Source organism: Eleginops maclovinus, chromosome 15 (genome assembly GCF_036324505.1).
Source record: "Eleginops maclovinus isolate JMC-PN-2008 ecotype Puerto Natales chromosome 15, JC_Emac_rtc_rv5, whole genome shotgun sequence".
Lineage (NCBI taxonomy): Eukaryota > Metazoa > Chordata > Actinopteri > Perciformes > Eleginopidae > Eleginops > Eleginops maclovinus.
The window spans coordinates 19,634,227-19,654,025 of NC_086363.1; the positions used below are offsets into that span (position 1 = coordinate 19,634,227).

The following is a 19,799-nucleotide window of genomic DNA, read 5'->3' on the forward strand; positions in this document are numbered from 1 at the left end:
TAATTAGTGAATACACCATTATTGCAATATAATATAATATTAATAACATTAATAACAATAACATTACATTAATGTGAAATATCATTCACATTTCTCACATCATAACTGCTCATTAGCACATCCAAATTATCTCACCACATTTTGACCTTGTAAATCACAAATTCTCAATGTTTTGCAGCCACATAAACATGGCACAATAATCAACAATCAATAACTCCATTTACTGCAGTTTGATTGGTGCACTTCATTCCAGTAGAAACTGACTTTGAATCTGAAGAAATTACAAAATCATTTCCACTTATTGCGTCTTAGCATCCACCACATTAATTAATCATCATATTTACCTGTCACTTCACAAGTTGAGACTTAATCCAATAAGCAAACGAAAACTTGATGAAAGGTTTTACACTATTATGTAATATACCCAATATTAATATATGCTATGCTATTGTGCCGTATAATAACAATAATGATAATAATAATAACAACAACAACAACAATAATAGTAATAATAATAATAATAATAGTAATAATACTAGTAATAATAATAATAATAGTAATAATAATAATAATAATAATAATAATAGTAATAATAATAATAATAATAGTAATAATAATAGTAATAATAATAATAATAATAATAATAGTAATAATAATAATAATAATAATAATAATAATAATAGTAATAATAATAGTAATAATAATAATAGTAATAATAATAATAATAATAATAGTAATAATAATAATAATAATAATAGTAATAATAATAGTAATAATAATAATAATAATAATAATAGTAATAATAATAATAATAATAATAATAATAATAATAGTAATAATAATAATAATAATAATAATAATAATAGTAATAATAATAATAATAGTAATAATAATAGTAATAATAATAATAATAGTAATAATAATAATAATAATAATAGTAATAATAATAATAATAATAATAGTAATAATAATAATAATAATAATAATAATAATAATAGTAATAATAATAATAATAATAATAATAATAATAATAATAATAATAATAGTAATAATAATAATAATAATAGTAATAAAATTAATAATAATAATAATAATAATAATAATAATAGTAATAATAATAATAATAATAATAATAATAATAATAATAATAATAGTAATAATAATAATAATAATAATAATAATAATAATAATAATAATAATAATAATAATAATAATAATAATAATAGTAATAATAATAGTAATGACTTTAGAGGGTTTTCAAAAGGAGCTGAGTTATTTGGACAGATGCTTTTAATGATGTTAATGATAAGAGTCAGGATAGCTGTGTGTCCTGCAGTTTGGAGCAGCAGTGCCACCTTTCCCTGTGTGACAGGAGCAATGTTCCCTGGCTACTCGGGGGCCCGCTGGCCCTCTGCCTGGAACCTGTCACTCATGCTGTTGCCTTTCAGCCTCTCCTCTGACATCGGCGCTGCCCGCAGGCCGGGTCGATGTCCGGCTCAGCCGGGCTAGAGTTTCACATGCAGCCAGGTGTAGTAGCAGGATATCTGTCCTCTGATGTCTGACGAGTCACAGTATCTCCCGGGGCTAAAAATACCCCTTCCTGTGTCCGCCTGTACGTGTGCAGAGGGAAGCCAGCGGAGGGCCAGCGGAGCTTTACAACCGCTTTATTGATGAAGGAAAAACAAATGAGAGTCATCAGGAAACAACAAACCGTGTGCCTGACGGCTCACTTTAAGAAGTTTCTCTTTCAGATCATGCCTTCATTCAGCTGAATCTGTGAATAAAATGGCAGCGTGTGATCAGATGTACTCCACGCACACACAGGGTTGCCTTGTCTCCTTAAATATACTCCTTGTTAATTATTCACAGCCCTGAGGGTCTGCAGTCTGCCTGCGTAAGGACCTGTCGTTCCTGATTTTATCTCTCTAGATTTCGTTATTCTGGGCACGGAGACAGCGATAGGCACGTTATTCGATTTTTCTTTTGGTTTCTAGGCAGGGAGGGGAGGATGGGGTCACAGAGCAGTTAAACCCACCGAGTTGGCTGGGGTGAGCGAGTGTTGATATCAGGTGAGAGGCCGGCCTGCGAGGCCCTCTGGAAACAGATATCAAACAGGAACTTGTGTTTAACGTCTCCTCTGCAACAAGCTTCCTGGAGACACAATCTGCTTCGACTGGGGCCCCAGTCAAACTGCTGCCTCATACTTTACCTCGGTCCGCCTGTGACCTACTTTCTGCTGGGACGAGGGGAGTCAAAACAAGAAGAACAAAAACAAAAGGCGCATTCGCTTACTGGTTGATTTGGAATGAGGGCTCTTGCAGAATGTCCTGGGGGAGTGTTAGGACAGCGTCTGTCTGTTTGAGAAATGTCATTCCAAGGAAATAGTGGGGAACATACTTTGGAGGGTCTTCCGATACCACACAACCACAGACAACAGTGGTAACTTCTCAATAAAGAGCAGGCGAACAGACCATGAATGAACAGATGAAGAGAAGGGTTTACCTGACCATCAGAAACTGCATGGCGGAACCAATCACACTGCTACACTGACAGGGGATCTAAAAAAAATACAATTACAGAGAAGATGTACTGTAGGGACAAGCTAAAATGTCTCTCAGTGCTTCTGTCGATGCAGAAAAACCTGCTTCAAATTCAGCTCTACCAAACATTTGGTTTAAAGATTGACAAAACTTTAATTTAATTCTTTAATACAGTCGAAAACCAACAACATAATATTTCTAACACTGTCTTTCCTTTGACTATCCTTATATATAAAAATAAACTTCACCAAAGCATGTCACACCAAACCAAATCATATTTAAGTGAGCATTATACAAGGTGGAAACAACGTCTACCAAGGTTGCACAATCATTGAAATGTTTCTTTAATGAAAGACAACGTTTCTGCATTAGTCACAAAACCAACAATGAAAGGTAATATGCAAAAATGTTCATGTTTTTCATGCTTCAGGATCCCGATTTACCCACATTACCAACCACTTAATACTTGCTCCATGATTTTAATCAAAATTTCACTTAATTTCTCACTTTGTATTTTCAGATATCCAGGTAACTTAAGGACAAACTTATTTAATATCCTCGCAAGAGGCAGGGAAACACAGATGGAGTGCATGTAAGCGTTCAGAAGCTTCTGCTCTGAAGTGTCAGCCAGTGCCATGTATCACTCCTGCAGCCAGACCAAGGTGAGAAGGAGCGGCACCCACACATCCACACCGATTGCCGCTGACCTGAGGACAGCTGGTTACTCACTGCCCTTTACTATCCAGTCAAATGATCTTCCCGTATCCCCATCATCTTTTCTCTTGCTTTATAAAATAGTGTGTGTTTGCACTTATGATGCAAAACCTATTTTATTTTTCATTACTAGAATAAATGACTTGTGTAGCTTCCATCTCTGTGCACAGTTCCAGAGTCTGCTGCTGAATTCAGATGAAGCTCATTGACATTTCCCGGTGTAATTGACATGCAGGGAGTATCACTGACAGGACGGCGCAGGATTCCCACAGAGTCATGAATTATTGTTCTCTCATCAGATCAGTGGTCAGAGAGAGAGACTGAGACGGCTCTTAATCATTACACCGTGTCCCATGATGCTGTGCAGGCCGAGGACGCTCCCAAGATCCTGTCTCCAACATGTTCGCACAGGGAAGCTGGGTTTCGCTATACATGTTTAGACATTCTATGAAAGCCTTGACTGAAAAAAACATAATAAACACACTCATGTGCTTAAATCTGCTTATAGCCATGTGTGATTATAGTTATAAGCCATCATAAATATTCGTAATACTGAATAACAACAATAAAATGCTGTGGCAAGGCTTATTATATATGGAGTATTGTTACTTCCAATTTCAAGATGTTTATAATACCATTTAATGTATCATTTTCATATAATACATTATCAGTAATGCATTTTAGACTTCCAAGTGACCAGCAATTATGAGGTATTGGACTTGTACTTATATACTGGAATGCGGAAATTAAAGATTTTGCTAGTCAACACTCAAGAAAGGACCAAAGCGAAAAGACTAGTTGGCACAAAAACAAATCGAACAATAAATTAAATCCTAATTTGTATTAATTTTATGATTTGTTATAAAGGGCAGAGAATAACTCTGATGGCCCTTTGTACTCTGTACACTGCTCAGCTTTAATCACATTCCCACTGGCATTTGTTTTTATTACTCATGAGTTTATGACCTCAACGTTTGAGCTAGAGGCTGAGCAACAGGGTGACTGGGGTCAGGTGGGGGTTGGATTAAGTCCTTCGGTGCATGGGGGGAATACCCCGCCCAATGAGAAGCCAGGAAATGGAGTGCCTGTCAGAAACGGGATGGAAGGGGCGGGCCGAGCAAAGGAGGAGCAATCGGATAGGTTTAAGCACAAAACAGAGGGAAGTGGGAGGCAGGGAGGGGGGCTCAGACGGGCCTGGTGGAAGTGGCTGAGTAAGGCAGGGTTCACCGAGTTCAGCTAGTAAATAAGTGACTGGCTGCTCTGAGTGCATTCCAAGGCTCCACCTCACCCTCCCGCCCAGCCTCTTCTCGGGGGGATTCCTGGGGTTTCTGGGGCAGCTCTTTCCCTCATCGTGTCAACATTTCCAGACCCCGCTGCCAGCAGTGAAGGGCGGGCGCTTGCTACGTGGCTCATTCACTTTTAGCTTGTTTTGCTACAGATGTAGAGGGGAAGGTCCACATACTGCCTGCCCACCCCCCCTTGTCCCCTTAAAAAAAACATCCTGAGGGACCCAGTCAATCGGCTCGCCACGGTAATGAGCCGGCTTCAGCAGAAACCTCACACACTGCTGGAAAAGACTGACTTTCACACTCAGTCATGTAACACACAAAAACATTCCTCACAGCCAAACATGGCTGTCAGAGTTCGATGCAGATTATGCACCCCTGAAGCAACGCAGAATCTGCCCGTGGCACCATCTGCCTCGGCTTTTGCTAATCACCTCAGCCAGATGGGAGAGCAGATCTTTAGCAAGCTTGTTTTCCTGCTCAATAACAATGACCCCTGTCAGGCCGCAGCACCCAAACTGGTAATACTTTAAAAAAAATCTAAAATGGAAAAATGGTTATTTCACTCAAAGCCTTCAAGCAGTCCCAAGTGGAAGGCTGTAAGGTTGTCAAGCGTTTCAGGTATGAGAATATATACCGCTGACAAAATACCAGAGGGAAGTGTGTGTGAAGGGCAAACGGGTAATATCACTGTGAACCAGGGAGAGAAACATTCTGCAGTCGGTGTGGCTTGGTTAATGACGCACAGTTTAACAATTCAATGAGCATTCTGATTCAACAGCACTTTCTCTGGAATTGGAGTCTCAGCACATCTGCTCTATAGAAGTTTTCATCTTATTTGTGTTTTTTGCCACATCAGGAAAAAGTACTTTTGCTCTGCAGTGCAAATCGTTTCATTGCCTGATGAAAGACGGAATTGATTTTCCTGCACTGCCGCGGTGTGCATGAGTCAATTAAATGATTTTCTTTATTTCATTTGATTGCCTCTGCGTCAAAACGGACAAGGGGAGAATTGGAGGTTTCATAGTGGCAGGCTTGCAGGTTTCAGACTGTTTATTTGAAATCTCAGCTAGCGGCTGGGTTGTTTTTGCGTCCCTGCGTGGAGACGGGCTATAGGTCAAACATTCCTGAGCTGAGGCCTGAAATCCTGAGAACAGCGCCTGAAGTAAACCAGCTCTGAGACAATGCAGAGAGGTTGAAGGTGATGAGAGTGGGGCTTTTGCAGCTACTAATATATTCCAAGGAGATTTCTAAAGTGCTCAGCTGCCAATTGCCCCACATAATGGTTCCCATGGAGATGGGAATTCGGATCCGGGGCTCTGATACAGAAATGAACGAGCAGAACAATAACCCCAACTTCCACCACATTACAGAACATTTCTCAGCCCGCTCCTTTTCCCGGTCTGTGTCAGAAGGTAAGTAAATGCTGAATTACAGAAAAGAAAATCCGCTTTTGTCCGTGTTCCGTTTCCATCTCTGCTTTTCCCATGGTCCATGGATACAGCCCCAAACTTCCTAAAGCTTTTTTTTTTTTTGCCAGGGGGCATCCTTTCAGCCTACAGTCCTGACAACAGAAGGAATTTGCATGCATCAATAGACGTGAGGAAAACAACATCCTTAACACAACCCACAAGTCTGGACAACCACATCCCTTCAGAGGGGTCATTCCACCTTCAGCAAATGGAAAATAATTGGGGAATTTACATTATTGATTCAACACAGCCATTTATAGTCTCATATGAGCTTTAAATGCACAGTAAATCAACATCAAACTATCAAGCCACAACTTAGTACAAGAGCAACAAAGGTAAGGAACAAATCTCACTCTTTTGAGAAAAGCTGAGGGAACCATGGGTAATCTCTAACTGCTTTACTGTCCACAGCCATAGCTTTGGCACCACCAGCTTTACCTCGCTTAATTGTTGGCTCTGTGAATCTTGTAATTAGCTGGGGGTGATATCCCACTTATAGCCCCCTGCTATAACATCAAATACTGGGAGAGCAATACATCTACTCAAGGCAAGGTATTAGACTCTTACATGAGATATCAATCATTAAGAAAAGATTCCACCTACACTTACTACGGCACAATTGCTGATATACAGTTTCTGCCCCGATCTCTCATGGATCTCTCTCTGTGTTAGAGCATTTTAATGGAGGTCTGGAAGAAATAACATTAAAGTGCTATTGATTTCACACATCACGTTTGCTTACCATGGCTAGTACAACTCAGCGTGTTGTATAATGACTTCCTTGGCTGTGGAGGAGCTTTCAGTCCACTCTGACCCATGACAATGTAATAGTCAAAAGTAGTCGGATTGTGTAGAAGTCTATGAGACAATGACTTTACTTCTCAATTGATTTATGACCCCAGAAAAAAAAATCTCAGTCTCATTTGCTGGTTTCAAGACTTCAATACTCGATGGTTATTTTGTACATTTTGTTTAAGTTAGAATTAAAATAGAAAGAGCGAAATAACAGGGTATGCTTTAGGGTGTGGCTCACTTGTTTAAGGGTAAGCAGGGTTAACTAAAGAGTGGATGGTGCAACACAGCTAATGGGCTATGATAGTTTCCTCTGTTGCTCCCCAATAAATGCCACATTAAACTTCAGTGGGTAACCCAGCTGACACATTACACACTTTTCCATACCACGCTAGTGCTCTATTGTACAGTAATGAGACATAAATCATCAAAGTTGTGGTTTAGAGGTTTTTTTTATTCTATTGTTTAAATGGAGCGCCTACCTCCCAACCCCCCATGAACACACATAGCAGCATGGTAGCGTATAGTTTTCAGAGACAGTCACACATGCACAGACGGATGATATACAGCCTCTTGACAGCTCGTACGGGAGTGGGAAGACGAATTTAAATAACACTTGTGAAGGGCTCATTAATGTTGCCCTGTGTGTGTCATTAACTCTCCTCTTCTGTGACCTTCCCTGCTCAAGGTGGGTGTGAAGGGGCTGCCACTGCAGTACAGCCTTGTTTCCAACATGCTTCAGAAAACCTAGCAAAGACACAATTCGCTGACAAATGTCCTGTGAGTGTTTCAATGTTTTAAAATTCTAACATTATTATCCATTGAATGCCCAGAAAAAACTGAAACGTTGACTTTAACTAAAAGTATTGTCAATAGATTTCACATAACTGTATCAAGTTAGATGAAATCAATACCATTAAGTTTAAATAGGTTCAACTTAATATCATTGCTTATACAGTTATGTGAATTTCTTCGACATAATGCATTTAATTAAAGTCAACACTTCAGTTATCCTCTAAACCTTTTAATTCCACATCTGCCATGTACAAAATAATAAACAAATTAAAAAAAAACTAACAATGCTGTCACCCAAGCAAAAACTGATTGGGCCCCACGGCTGGCTCCCAGCCACTGAGACAACACAGAACCTGATAGTAGCATTCTATTCCGGCCCAACTCCAAAATCAGCCCAGATTCAATTATTGATGCTAGATAGGCGTGCTTTCTCTCTCTATCTTTAGCTGCACAACAAGACCAAGAGTCTACGACCACGCTAGCGTCTCTGTAATTAGACACAGTTGTGCTTCGAGCTTCTATAAATAATGTATGCATGCTCCCGATGATAATTTGACCTGATGATGGCGCTAGAAGTAAGTTAAGGATACCCCAATAGTAATGACATTTCTTTACTGCAAAAGCTTTTGGAATGTTTTAGACCAATAACAAAAAAAAAAAAAATCTGTGACAGTGGATTTACAGAGCGTCCTTGACCTACCATTTTTCTATCCTAACTTTAAACCATAGAAGGCGGGGTCAAAACGCAACCTTATTCTATGTAAACACATCAGGAATGCGTTATCCATACAATAACGTAAACATTTTTAAAAAAAAGGATGACATTGAACTACTCTAAAGGGTGTTGGGACAATTATTTGATTAATTGATAGGTCAGAAAAACTAAACTAGTTTGAAGGAAACTTCTAGGAACCCTATCAATTAGTATTTTGATTATTCATAATGATGATTTTATCAACATTTGCAGATTCATATATTATGTTAAAGATGAAACGATTATTCCATTAAGGTTTCATTAAATTAGCAGTTGCAGCCCTAACAGTAACTGATAAGGTCAAAAATCATCTTTTCTCTACCGCAGATATGGAACATGTGATGCATAGACACATTTGTCAGTTATCACCTCTGTGAAGCATAACTACCTTAATGCAACCACTCACACTGTATCACTTCGATGCTAAATACAACACTGACATGCTAAATCCAAACCTCCCTGCAGAGCATTTCACTCAAAACATGCATCTGAGAGAGTCCAGCATGAAACAGCAAAACGACAGCACTCATGGAAGGCTGGATAAAACTGATCCAGTGTGATCATGCACATTAAAGGTCAAACTGGGGGTGAAACTTGCCTCCTTTCAGTGTTTTTTATTCGCCAGTGGTGGGTTTGTCTACTAAAAAGTCTCCTCTTGTCCGAAGTGTGACAGTGGTCCTGGGACGAGCTGGCAGGCTCAACATCCCTCCCCCTACTGGCAAGACCAGCAGTGTATTAAAATAAATCTGTGCACACGTCCCGCCCCAACACGCTCACTAGACATGACCTTATACAAGGCTAGCACCAGGCAGCGACTCTGCAGTCTGCTGGCCTGGGAGCAGATTTTAGCTCCCCTGCTGCCCATGGCCATAACCCCACCGCCTCATTTACCCCTTCCAACTTCAGCCCCCACCTCTCCTGTGTTTCTGTGGACATGATCTCACATGACTCGACGAAATCCCGGGCCTGGAGCAGGGCTGTCCGGAGCTGAAAGAAGATTGACTTTGTGTTAAGGACCCTGGACTTGGCTCAAATGGCCCCCACTTGTCAGGCCTGATGGATTTGGCTAAAAATAAAAGCAAAAAGAGGCCCTTGACAGGCGGATTAATGAACTTAGCGGTGCTCCTTCTGCTAACCGAGCTGCCATATTGTGCAGCGTCTCCGGGTCCCGGTGCCTGATAAACAAGCATGGCGTGCATGGCCCTGAGAGCGCTGTGTTCCACAAACAAAACATCCCCTTTATATGTGCGGCGGGGGAGACTCGGAGAAGGAGTAGAACAAATGCAAGATGAGCCAAGTGAGTGGGAATTCCAGCGCACCCCCCCTAAGTTACCCAGCCCAAAGCACATTCCCCCGCCAAAGACATAGCAGCGAAAAATCTGAGCAAAACAGCAGCAGCAGCAGCAGCAGACTGGACGGGATGATTGTAACTCAACCAAAACAAATAGAAGTCGAGCCTGAGGGCTTTTACTTTCAGGAGAATACATCTGAAATATGTGCATCCCTGGAAATATGTGTGGAGTTTTAATACACATTTGAGGCTGATGCATCTATGTTGTTGCATACTCACAATACAGTTCTTGAATCTTCTTGACCTGATTACAGACCAGACCTCTAAACTCAACAGATGGCACTTTCAAAACCTCTTTTATAATGGTATAACATTTGACATCATTTTATTCAGTTCCTGCGCTCTTATACATTTTAATCCTTGGGTTCTTTTTTGCTTGGTTTTTAATCTAAATTACGACACAATGACTTGATTTGCTAGGCATGTCATTCACACAATAAATTAAGACACCCACAAACACCATCACACAATTATTCTTTTTCCTGTTTGTTTCAGAGGTAACTGTTTTTTCGTGACGTATGCCTGCGCTGCACTTTTCCTCACCCTTACCTCTCGCTGGGGAAAGATCATTTTTATTATCTGAAGGGTTAGGCAGTTGCTCATAGCGCTGTAACCATTGAAACTAAAAAAACAATCACCTATCTTTGCTTGTGAAAAGTCTGAACTTCATTAAAAGTGAAGTTGTGTTTCTCACTTTGCAGTTTGAATGAGCAAAAAAGAAAATAATAACTGTTTACACACACTTTCCTGAACCAACCACCCAACAACCACAGTGAGTAAGCACAGCGGGGCCAGGTGTGTAGAACAGAGAATAAAAGGGGTTTGACATTCTTCCTAAAGCTCTTTCCTGGGGGGTATATCTCAATGAAACACCACGAATGCCTTTGACGAGAGCCTAAAAGGGTCCGAAGTGTTATCCTGATTAATCACACCTTTCCCCTGTGTATGACGGCTGGCCTTTCACCTGGCCTTCACAGGAAGGTAGATGCACTTTGTCTTTGAGACGTTTCCAAGGACACATTGTATGAACAATTTAAATGTTTTTCATTACTTTTACTGGTATTGGATGTGTATTATGTAAATTGTCATTTGTGTCATTTCTATTTCTATCTTTAATACCTTAGTCACGCTTCTTAATTAATACTAAGCTATTTTTGGCTCTTTACTTTTGCTATAACAATGTATATTCCTCCTTTGTTGGACAAGTTCCAGTATTCCATCCAGAATGTCCGGCTCACAGGACACTATATATAATAAATGTACTTCCAATTCTATAAATGCACGGACCCTCACTTGTTTACAGTGACCTGGGTGCAAGGCGCCTTTAAATATTCCTTTAGTGTTGGCCATATGTGGAGCTTGTAGAGGTCTGCACGGGTGTTCCAGACTGTCATCTGGATCCTATCAGAGACCACAAATACAGATGTAGTGAAAGCGCCTGGTAGCAGTGCACGCCGCCCAGCCTAATGAATGGGGAGAGCAGAAAAAGCACATTTCCAACCCCTGCAACAGGTCAGTGGCAGGCATGGGCTTCACTCCCCTCACACTTAAATGAAACAGACGGAGGATGAATTATCGGGGAAAAAGACCCGCCTCACCTCGCCTCCCACACTACCCGAGTGTCCTGAAATATCCCTCCTCACGAACAAAAGCACAAAATGGCAAGACGTGATACGTGATACAGCGGAGTTAAAAATAGCCTCAGCGCTGACGGATAGGGCAGTGTTTGGTGACCTCTGCACAGCTCTTGGTTTACACGCTGAAGAGCTCCTACGACTCATTGGACAAGACAACAACAACAAGGATATGCATTTTCTGCATCACATAGAGATATAAGGATCAGGAAGCCTCCCTTCTATTGGGATTTTATGAGGCCTGGAACTTGAGAACAGGCGAATCAAACATTCTCACGCACGTCAAAGCAAAGAAGGCCCTGTTTAGGGGATTCAAAGGGTCTCATGGTATGTGAAGCAGAAACGATCTGCCTGAGAAGCCCACCTTTTCAGAGGAAGGATATTTCTTTTGTGCTGATGTCACCGCATGCTACACAGAGGGTCGTCAACACATGACATCATGCAGGAGGAATCCATGAGAGAAACTGCAAGCTTTTCCCAACTGCGGTTTACTTTACATCAATCACAGCTCAGCGAGGAAAGAAAGGAATCAGGGAGTCCTGAAAGACACGTTTTCGTGCACAGTGTTAACAGGCAAATGGGTTCAGAGGATCAGACATGGGAAGGCTTGCTTCAGGCCTGGATTAAAATAAATCAAACAATTCCTCACCGAGGAAAGAAATGAGCTCAAAACAATGTGTAACTCTTGATTTGAAACTTATAATACTGACTTTTTCTTCTTTCTATTACTTAAAAAAAACAACTTTATTTCCCTTTTTTTTAAACGCAGCACAAATGTGACTCAATGACTTTGTTGCTATCAAACTGTGATGTATAGCAGCATTCCTACATACTGAATTGATTGATTCAAAGACATTCCAGAAGTATAAAGGGAATAATTTCTCCCACTCTGTGTCAGACGTGCTTGCAACATGCCTCAGAGTGACAGGAACAATGGCCTCTTTCACTGCCTTCGCCAAGCTGAGGATGGGGAGGTGCATCATGGGAAGCAGACAGGCTCGTACAGTTGAGCGCAGATACTTCAGCGAGGCCTCACACAAACCCCGGCAACAAGCAGCGGCACTTAAACTCCCAGATATGGGCCATGTGTGAGTCGTGCTTTCTAAAACGGACAAAGGCAGAAACAGTGAGGGCAGGCGATTCACGGACGCTCACAACTCCTCACTGTATGGAAGAAAAGATGAATTATGACTAGGATGTTTTCTCGTGTTTATGATGTATAAACACTTGGGCTGATTTCATATTTTTATGTATTGCTCAAACTCACAAAGAAACTGAAAAGAAAGGCAAAGGTTGAATATGAAAATAATATTTCCTAGTTCTTTAGAAAAGGGGACGTGCAGACATTTAACCCAAGTCAAAGCCTTGGGGAATATAATGGAATAAATAAGGATGAATTATTCTAGACTATGGAATTTGCAATTCTGTATTTTATTGCGCTACATTCTTAACAACAAAAACAAGGAATTTTCTATTTTAAACTAAATCAAATATGTCACGAATGCAGTTTGGAGATTTATCACGTGTTAACATATTTGTTATCTTAAACTGGATTTTGGATTTCTATCCAGCTGCAGTTTGGCTCCTATCGCTCCAGTTTTTGCCAGACATTGTTTAGATTACCAGAAAGATTCAGTAGGCCTGACAAGGAACAGGAAGCAGGAAGTCATTCAGGATTTTGGCTTCCTGTTTTTGACGTTTCATACACCCCTAGGTAGAATAGTTAAGACTATTTAGCGACATTTCAAAAATGTTCCAATACGTGTTAATGTGTGACTTTAGTATGTTGTGGACTGGTATGTGAGAATACATTGAAGTAATATAAAAAAGCTACACTGAAAAACTTAAACGCTGACTTTAATTAAATGTATTATGTCAACGAATTGCACATAACTGTATTTGTTTAGTTAAAAGCAATAACATTAAGTTGAGCCTTTTGGTTGCTTTGACTAACCTAATACAGTTACGTGCAATTTGTTGACATAATACATTTAATTAAAGTCAGCGTCTCTTCTCTGTAGTACAGTATACTTGCAGAAAAATAACAGATGTTTAAATGTATTCAGATTGGGCCGAGAATGTTAATAGACATGGATTCTGTTTCATGTTGTACAAGCTCTTTATATTTTGTTGTATTTAATTGACCCGTCTTTGATATATGTTAATGTGCAATTCCAACACTATTATTTAGTAGGCCCAGTTATGTTTAAAATGGTGAAAGCATCACTTATTAGACCAAGTCGAGATATGCAGCCACATTGCAGTGATGTGTCTTTATTTCCAGATTAGCTAAAGATGTATAAAACTATTGACACAGATGTAAAATGGTAATGCAGATATGTGATTTATGGTAGTTTAGCTAATATGGACTTTAGCCTGTACTGTAACTACCTGAAACTGAGTCATGAGTTATGTATGTGTGCTGAATATTGTCTGTCCATATATTAATTGCAAGCAGACTCCATATTTTATGTTTTTCAAGTTGAATATAAAGAAATGTTTATGCAGATGCATCACTTCTCAGACATAGCCCGTAGTAAGCAGCCATGTTGCAGTTAGCTGCTTGTGTTTCAGGTAAGCTAAAGTGGTAAAAATATGCATAAAAATATTGACACAGATGTATTATGTATGTGAAAGTGTAACAAACTGTTATGCAGATGTGAGGTTTGTATCATGATTATATCATAGCTTTACCAGTTAGCCGACGAGTGTGTCATGTTAAACAATGTGTCACCTGCTAGCTAATAGAGACTAATGCGTGTACTACAACTACCTGTAGCCAAATAGCAAGTCTTTAATATCTGTTCTGAATATCATCAGTCAGAGTGTTCAGAGAGTTCATTGTTAACTAGACTTTTAGTTTTTTTTTAAGTTTAATTAAGTTATAGACGTTGTTGACACTAGCCACCCTGACAAAAACTGAAATGTGACTTTAATGAAATGTATTATCTTAACAGATTATACATAACTGTGTTGGGTTAGTTTAAAGCAATTATATTACTTTTTTATATAAAAATATCAGGTTCAACTTAATATTTTTGCTTTCAATCAACCTAATACAGTTATGTGAACTGTGTTCACATAATACATTTAATTAAAGTCAATGTTTCCGTTTTTTAAAGTATTTACAGAACTACAAATATGTAATTCATAATTTTTAACTCTTGCACGCATGGAAGTCCAACAACAACATCATTAGCCAAAAAATACAGAAAACCAAGGATATAAATTTTTTTCTTTCAGAAAAGGTGAATTATGAGTTTGGTTGTTGGTTTCAGATATATGTATTCTACAGAGAGAGGTCATGGAGTCACAGAGCAGCATGCCACAGGCGGCAGAGGTAAGAGGGTCCACGCTGAGCCGCTCTCAGACTCAGGGCGCGACACACAGATGCCAGCCTCCACGTGGTGAGGGCTAAGCACTCTAACAACCTGAACTCTTACTACAGCAGCTTACACTCCACTACATACGCTAAGCCACTATGAGACTAACAGCTTCGGCACAAAGAAGGCCTTTGTGTTTGCTAGCAGACTCTTTTAACTGCAGGGACAAGACTTCTGACTTCACACACAGGAGAAGGCTGCCATAAAGATCTGTGAGCAGCCTGTCACCCCAGAGTTATAGTTTCTCTTTTTTACAAGCACACATTAATTGTAAATCTTACTAGGCTATAATACTAGAGGGAGAGGGTAACAAAAAGGGGTGAGTTTAAATGGTTATGAGGCTTGTTAAAGGTTTAGCATTGCATAAACGCACACTTGGATCCATTATTATTGTATATTAAGTCAACTAAAGGCGCTATTGTAGCACCTGCAAAGGAAGTCAGAGAAGGAAGCTTAATTTCCTTTTCAACAGTTAAATATAAATGGAAATGCGCACATTTAAATTTTCTTTGAACAGCATGGTTTTATCTTTCGTAATGTAACTATCTTGATATTGACTTTGAGAGCTTTCAAAGTATTTTAGTTTTTGCTTCAGAACAGAAAGGAATGTATAATTCAATTCACAACAAGGCTTAATATCGTGGTGCTGAAGGTATAATCCAGGATGTATTGAATAAAAACTGATTATAAACCAACACAATCAGACTACAGCACCGTCTGAATTTCTGTTTGTGTGCATCACCATGACAAATGTGTTCTCTGGCTTCACACAGTCTAACCACAACAGGAAAAAATAAAAAACAGCCTTCCTGCCAACACAAAATAAAGTTTTGACATTTAAAAACAAAGTGTCGGAGCTACTCACAGACTTGTCCTTCATCTTCTGATGGTGATTAGTGATCATTGATCCACGAGCAGCGCACCGTCACACTGACTCATCTACATCACCATCAGTCACAAACACATGGTCAGGTGCATGATTGGCAGGTTGGCGTTGTCAGGGGGAGGGGGCGTTCCTGCAGTGTGAAGACAAACCATCCTATCATCCACAGTTACACATGCAACCTCACAGAAAGGCTTAAACACACCACAGTCCGTTCATACACACTGAACAGATTTGGTCTCAAGAACTTTTGTCTCTTTTCAACGGCTATTGTACATTTTCAAATGTATCTATTTTTTATTAAATGGATAAACTATTTATGTATGAGGACATGTTCTCCCAAACTCATGTATTCCCTTTGAATTCAGATTCAGTGGCTCAGTCAGTAGGGGCTTGGACTGGGAATCGTAGGGTCGCCGGTTCAAGTCCCCGAACAGACTTGAAATATGGAAGTGGACTGCTACTTGGAGAGGTCTCAGTTCACCTCCTAGGCCCTGCTGTGGTGCCCTTGAGCAAGGCACCGGACACCTCCAATCCCCCCTCCCCATTGCTCCCCGGGCGCTGCACGATAGCTGCCCACTGCTCCTAGTACTAGGATGGGTTAAATGCAGAGGACTAATTTCACTGTGTGTGCTCTGCTGTGTGCATGTGTGTGACAAATAAAGAGGGTTTCATCCTCCGACTCTATTTAAACAGAGCAAAGATAAATAGATAATAAAACTTACCGTGATAACTGAACATCAATGGGAATACTTTTGCTTTCAGTTTACTTGGTTCAGGAATGTTCTAAAATCAAAAGAAAAGAAAAGAAGGGAAGATTAATTTACTTATAATATGAAATAAATAGTAACTGATTTTACAGTGTTGCTGTTCCTTAAGTGAAGCTTCATTTGAGATCGTTCTTATTAAACTACTCATCAAACGCATGACAGCACATTTAAAAATCTAAATATTTCTTTCCATTAATTTACACAAACAACTACATCTGCTGCTGGAAAAATGTAGTCTGTTTCCAATACAAATCAACACAAGATTGCATTACACTAATTTGCTATTATTGTCTTGTTTCAGCATTTATTTCTGAAAAAATGAAACAAGTTTAAGATTGAATCCGCTGGAAGCTGAGTCCCTTCAGATCGTCATAGAGCCGTTAAAACCCGAGATGATTTACTTCTGACTTTCCTATAGAGCTAACGGCTGTGGGTGTGTGTGTGTGGGTGTGTGTGTGTGTGTGTGTGTCTGTGTGTGTGCTGGGGTTAAATAAATCCTTTAATTTTTCATTCAAATCAGCTGTGAAATCTGTCTTTTTTCATCACATTTTGCCACTGCTGGAAAGATAACAATCACACGGCTCCACCTGAACATGAACCTCGCTGCTGTGTGTGTGTGTGTGTGTGTGTGTGTGTGTGTGTGTGTGTGTGTGTGTGTGTGTGTGTGTGTGTGTGTGTGTGTGTGTGTGTGTGTGTGTGTGATATCATGACGCTAATAGTTGAAAGGCTGCAGACTTTAGCCTGGTTGTGTTCTGTCCCTGAGAGGATGACAGTTGGCTCTAAGCGCAGTGTTCTTCTTGTGTACCCTCCTGAAGGGATATGTACATCAGTGTTCAAACAGACTATCAGAATGAGACTGAGCAGCCCTCGCTGAGCATGATGAGATGCAATTTGCTTCCTCGCCTCCAGACACAATCCCTGAGTGAGATGAAAGCGAAGCTGTGCCACTGTAATCCATCTAAATGTCCGCTTCCCACTTCCTCTCAGGCAGCCATGACTATTGATCTCCACTCTCACTCTCCTTCCCTCGGTCCGCCTTTGTTTCTCCATCGTTACGCTTCTCTGCCTTTTATAGGAAAACTCTACGCACTTTATACAAGAGAGAGGAAATCATGCTCCTGTCAATTATTTATTTATTTATGCTTTGATCAATCAGTCCTAATCTATAAATTGTATATTATATATATGTTTTGCTATGAACTGACTTGGGGTTTAGGTAACATTACTGTAGAGTGCAATGGAAATCCAACAAAATAAATAATTCAATATATATTCATAAATGTGAATTTCTTTTTAAAGTGTCTAAATACCAAATATATATGAATCTCTTAAATGATTCTTTAAAAAAAATGTCTCAGTTCATTGCATTTTATTTTATTTATATACTGTATCAAAACCGTATTTTAAAAGAACAAATTATCTTACGCAATTTTAAAAAATCACAACACTTCATTCTGAGATCCCTTCTACTCACACCTGCGAAACAAAGATAATAGTGCCTCTTGAGTATCTTTTTATTTGGAACATATGTAGGAAATTAATTACATTGTATTTAATAATGTTATTTCTTTGGTCCTAACAATTAAATGCAACTCAAAGTTGCGGGAGAATCAATCAATGTTCAGTTAGTTGGGGGGGTGGTACAGTAGAAAAATGTGTTTCCTTCAAAGCAAGGTATCAAAACAAAACACTATTGATTTCATCATGTCAAACTGAAACTATCCTGGACCCTGATTGGCCGAATACACCAGCTCCTCTGAGGTCATCATTCAAATGTGTCTCGGAAATGTTTTAAAGGTTACAAAGTACTGCACAGAACACATTTGAGGGGGTGTATACAAATGCTTCAAAAACTGCATGAATGCAAGGAACCAATGAAGTCTGACTTAAAAACAGGTGTATGAAGGATATTCTTCAAATTACACTTTTTTCACAGAATCTGTGAGTGAGCTTTCAGACGCTCGGCTGACTCAGGTCTCAGTCAGTATCAACAGTGGAGCATCCAACATGTTGACTTTTCACCATCTGTCCTTAGTGATATGACAGGCATGTGACCATCGCAGCTACACAAGCACAGTCTGATGACTGCAGCCTGGGAGGGGGAGGGGGAAGGGGGGACAGGTGAACTGAGCAGCACACTCACTGATAGTTCCCTGTGCTGCTGTCAGTAGATGTGGGTCATTAAGGTTCTTATTTCCTGACTCACTCAGCAGCACTCAAACTGTTTTCACCTCTATCACTGGAAAAGAATGACAAACTGCTGGCTATCAGATATCTGTCATCTTACACACAGAAAATGGGAAATTTCCTCAAATGACTCTGGCCTACATTCTAAATGCTGACTAGGGATGAAAATTATAGCATGTTTTACTTGAATGCTAATTGTTTCGATTTCATATCTAAAATGTATTGTTAGATTTGTATATAATGAACAAGAAAGACATAAACAGGGTGAAGAATGGATACAAAATGACTTCTGCATGGTTATAGCTTTTAGTGCTCATTCTGTAGCAAAGGATTTACGTCTGTGCAATCTTCATAACTCTTGCTGTTAGCTAAAACTCATCTCAGCTGTTTACATCTCAATCCTCTGGTGAGCTGTTTGCTGCCTTGGGAGTACTAATACTTAAGCCTGTTTAAGCGTCCACCATGAACAAGTCATAAATTAGTTTCACAGTGAATGGAGCGCGCCTCTTTAGACATGTAGGAAAACATGTATGGAAATGTTTAAATGTATGTTTTTATTTCTGTGTTCATTTTCTGATCAATCAGCTGGCCAATTTGTGTCTGAATAACAATCATTTCAACCAAAAGTTTCAGTTATACTTTCCATATTCACGTAGGTGCGAGGGTCCGAAAATCAAACATTTTTACACAGTCAAGCTTTTGGCAGGGATGTCATAAATATAAGCTGATTTATATACACTAAAAGTCGGTGCAAGCAAACCCCGAAGGTGGTCTTAAAAGATTCCGGCAAATCATGTCCTGAACATTCCTGAACAGTCAAATAACGCTTCCTGAAAGATATGAAAGATCTTGCTTTAATGTTATTTATTTAATATGCAGATAAAGGGCATGTCGTCTGTGTAACCCTGATGATCCCACACTCCTCACTGACTGCAAAAACAATTTGTGGTGAGTTTCAAAAGGGTCAGAACCCAAAATATTAATAGAAAACTGAAACGTTGACTTTAATAAATATATATTGCGTCAAAACATTTCACATGTATTAGGTTCGTTGAAAGCAATAATATTACGTATTAATAAAAAATATCAGGTTCAACTTAATATAGTTGCTTTCAAAATGCAGTTATGTGAAATCTGTTGATAATACACTTAAATAAAGTCAACGTTTCAGTTTTTTGATTGTTGATGCACCACATTGAGGACCAGTTTCTTTGGCTCCACCCAAGTCTGTTTGGCAC

General features: G+C 39.4%; 1 protein-coding gene across 1 annotated transcript in view; it reads right to left on the reverse strand.

The window, feature by feature from the left end:
- Window positions 1–19,799, reverse strand: part of bach2b (BTB and CNC homology 1, basic leucine zipper transcription factor 2b) — an 87,289-nt gene that overhangs the window by 58,552 nt on the left and 8,938 nt on the right. Inside the window, exons 2-3 of the mRNA XM_063901826.1 lie at window positions 16,330–16,390; window positions 15,587–15,737 (exon numbers count right to left, since the gene is read on the reverse strand). Of these exons, the coding sequence (XP_063757896.1) occupies window positions 15,587–15,625 (39 nt within the window). The 5' untranslated portion in view covers window positions 15,626–15,737; window positions 16,330–16,390. The remainder of the gene's footprint in view (window positions 1–15,586; window positions 15,738–16,329; window positions 16,391–19,799) is intronic.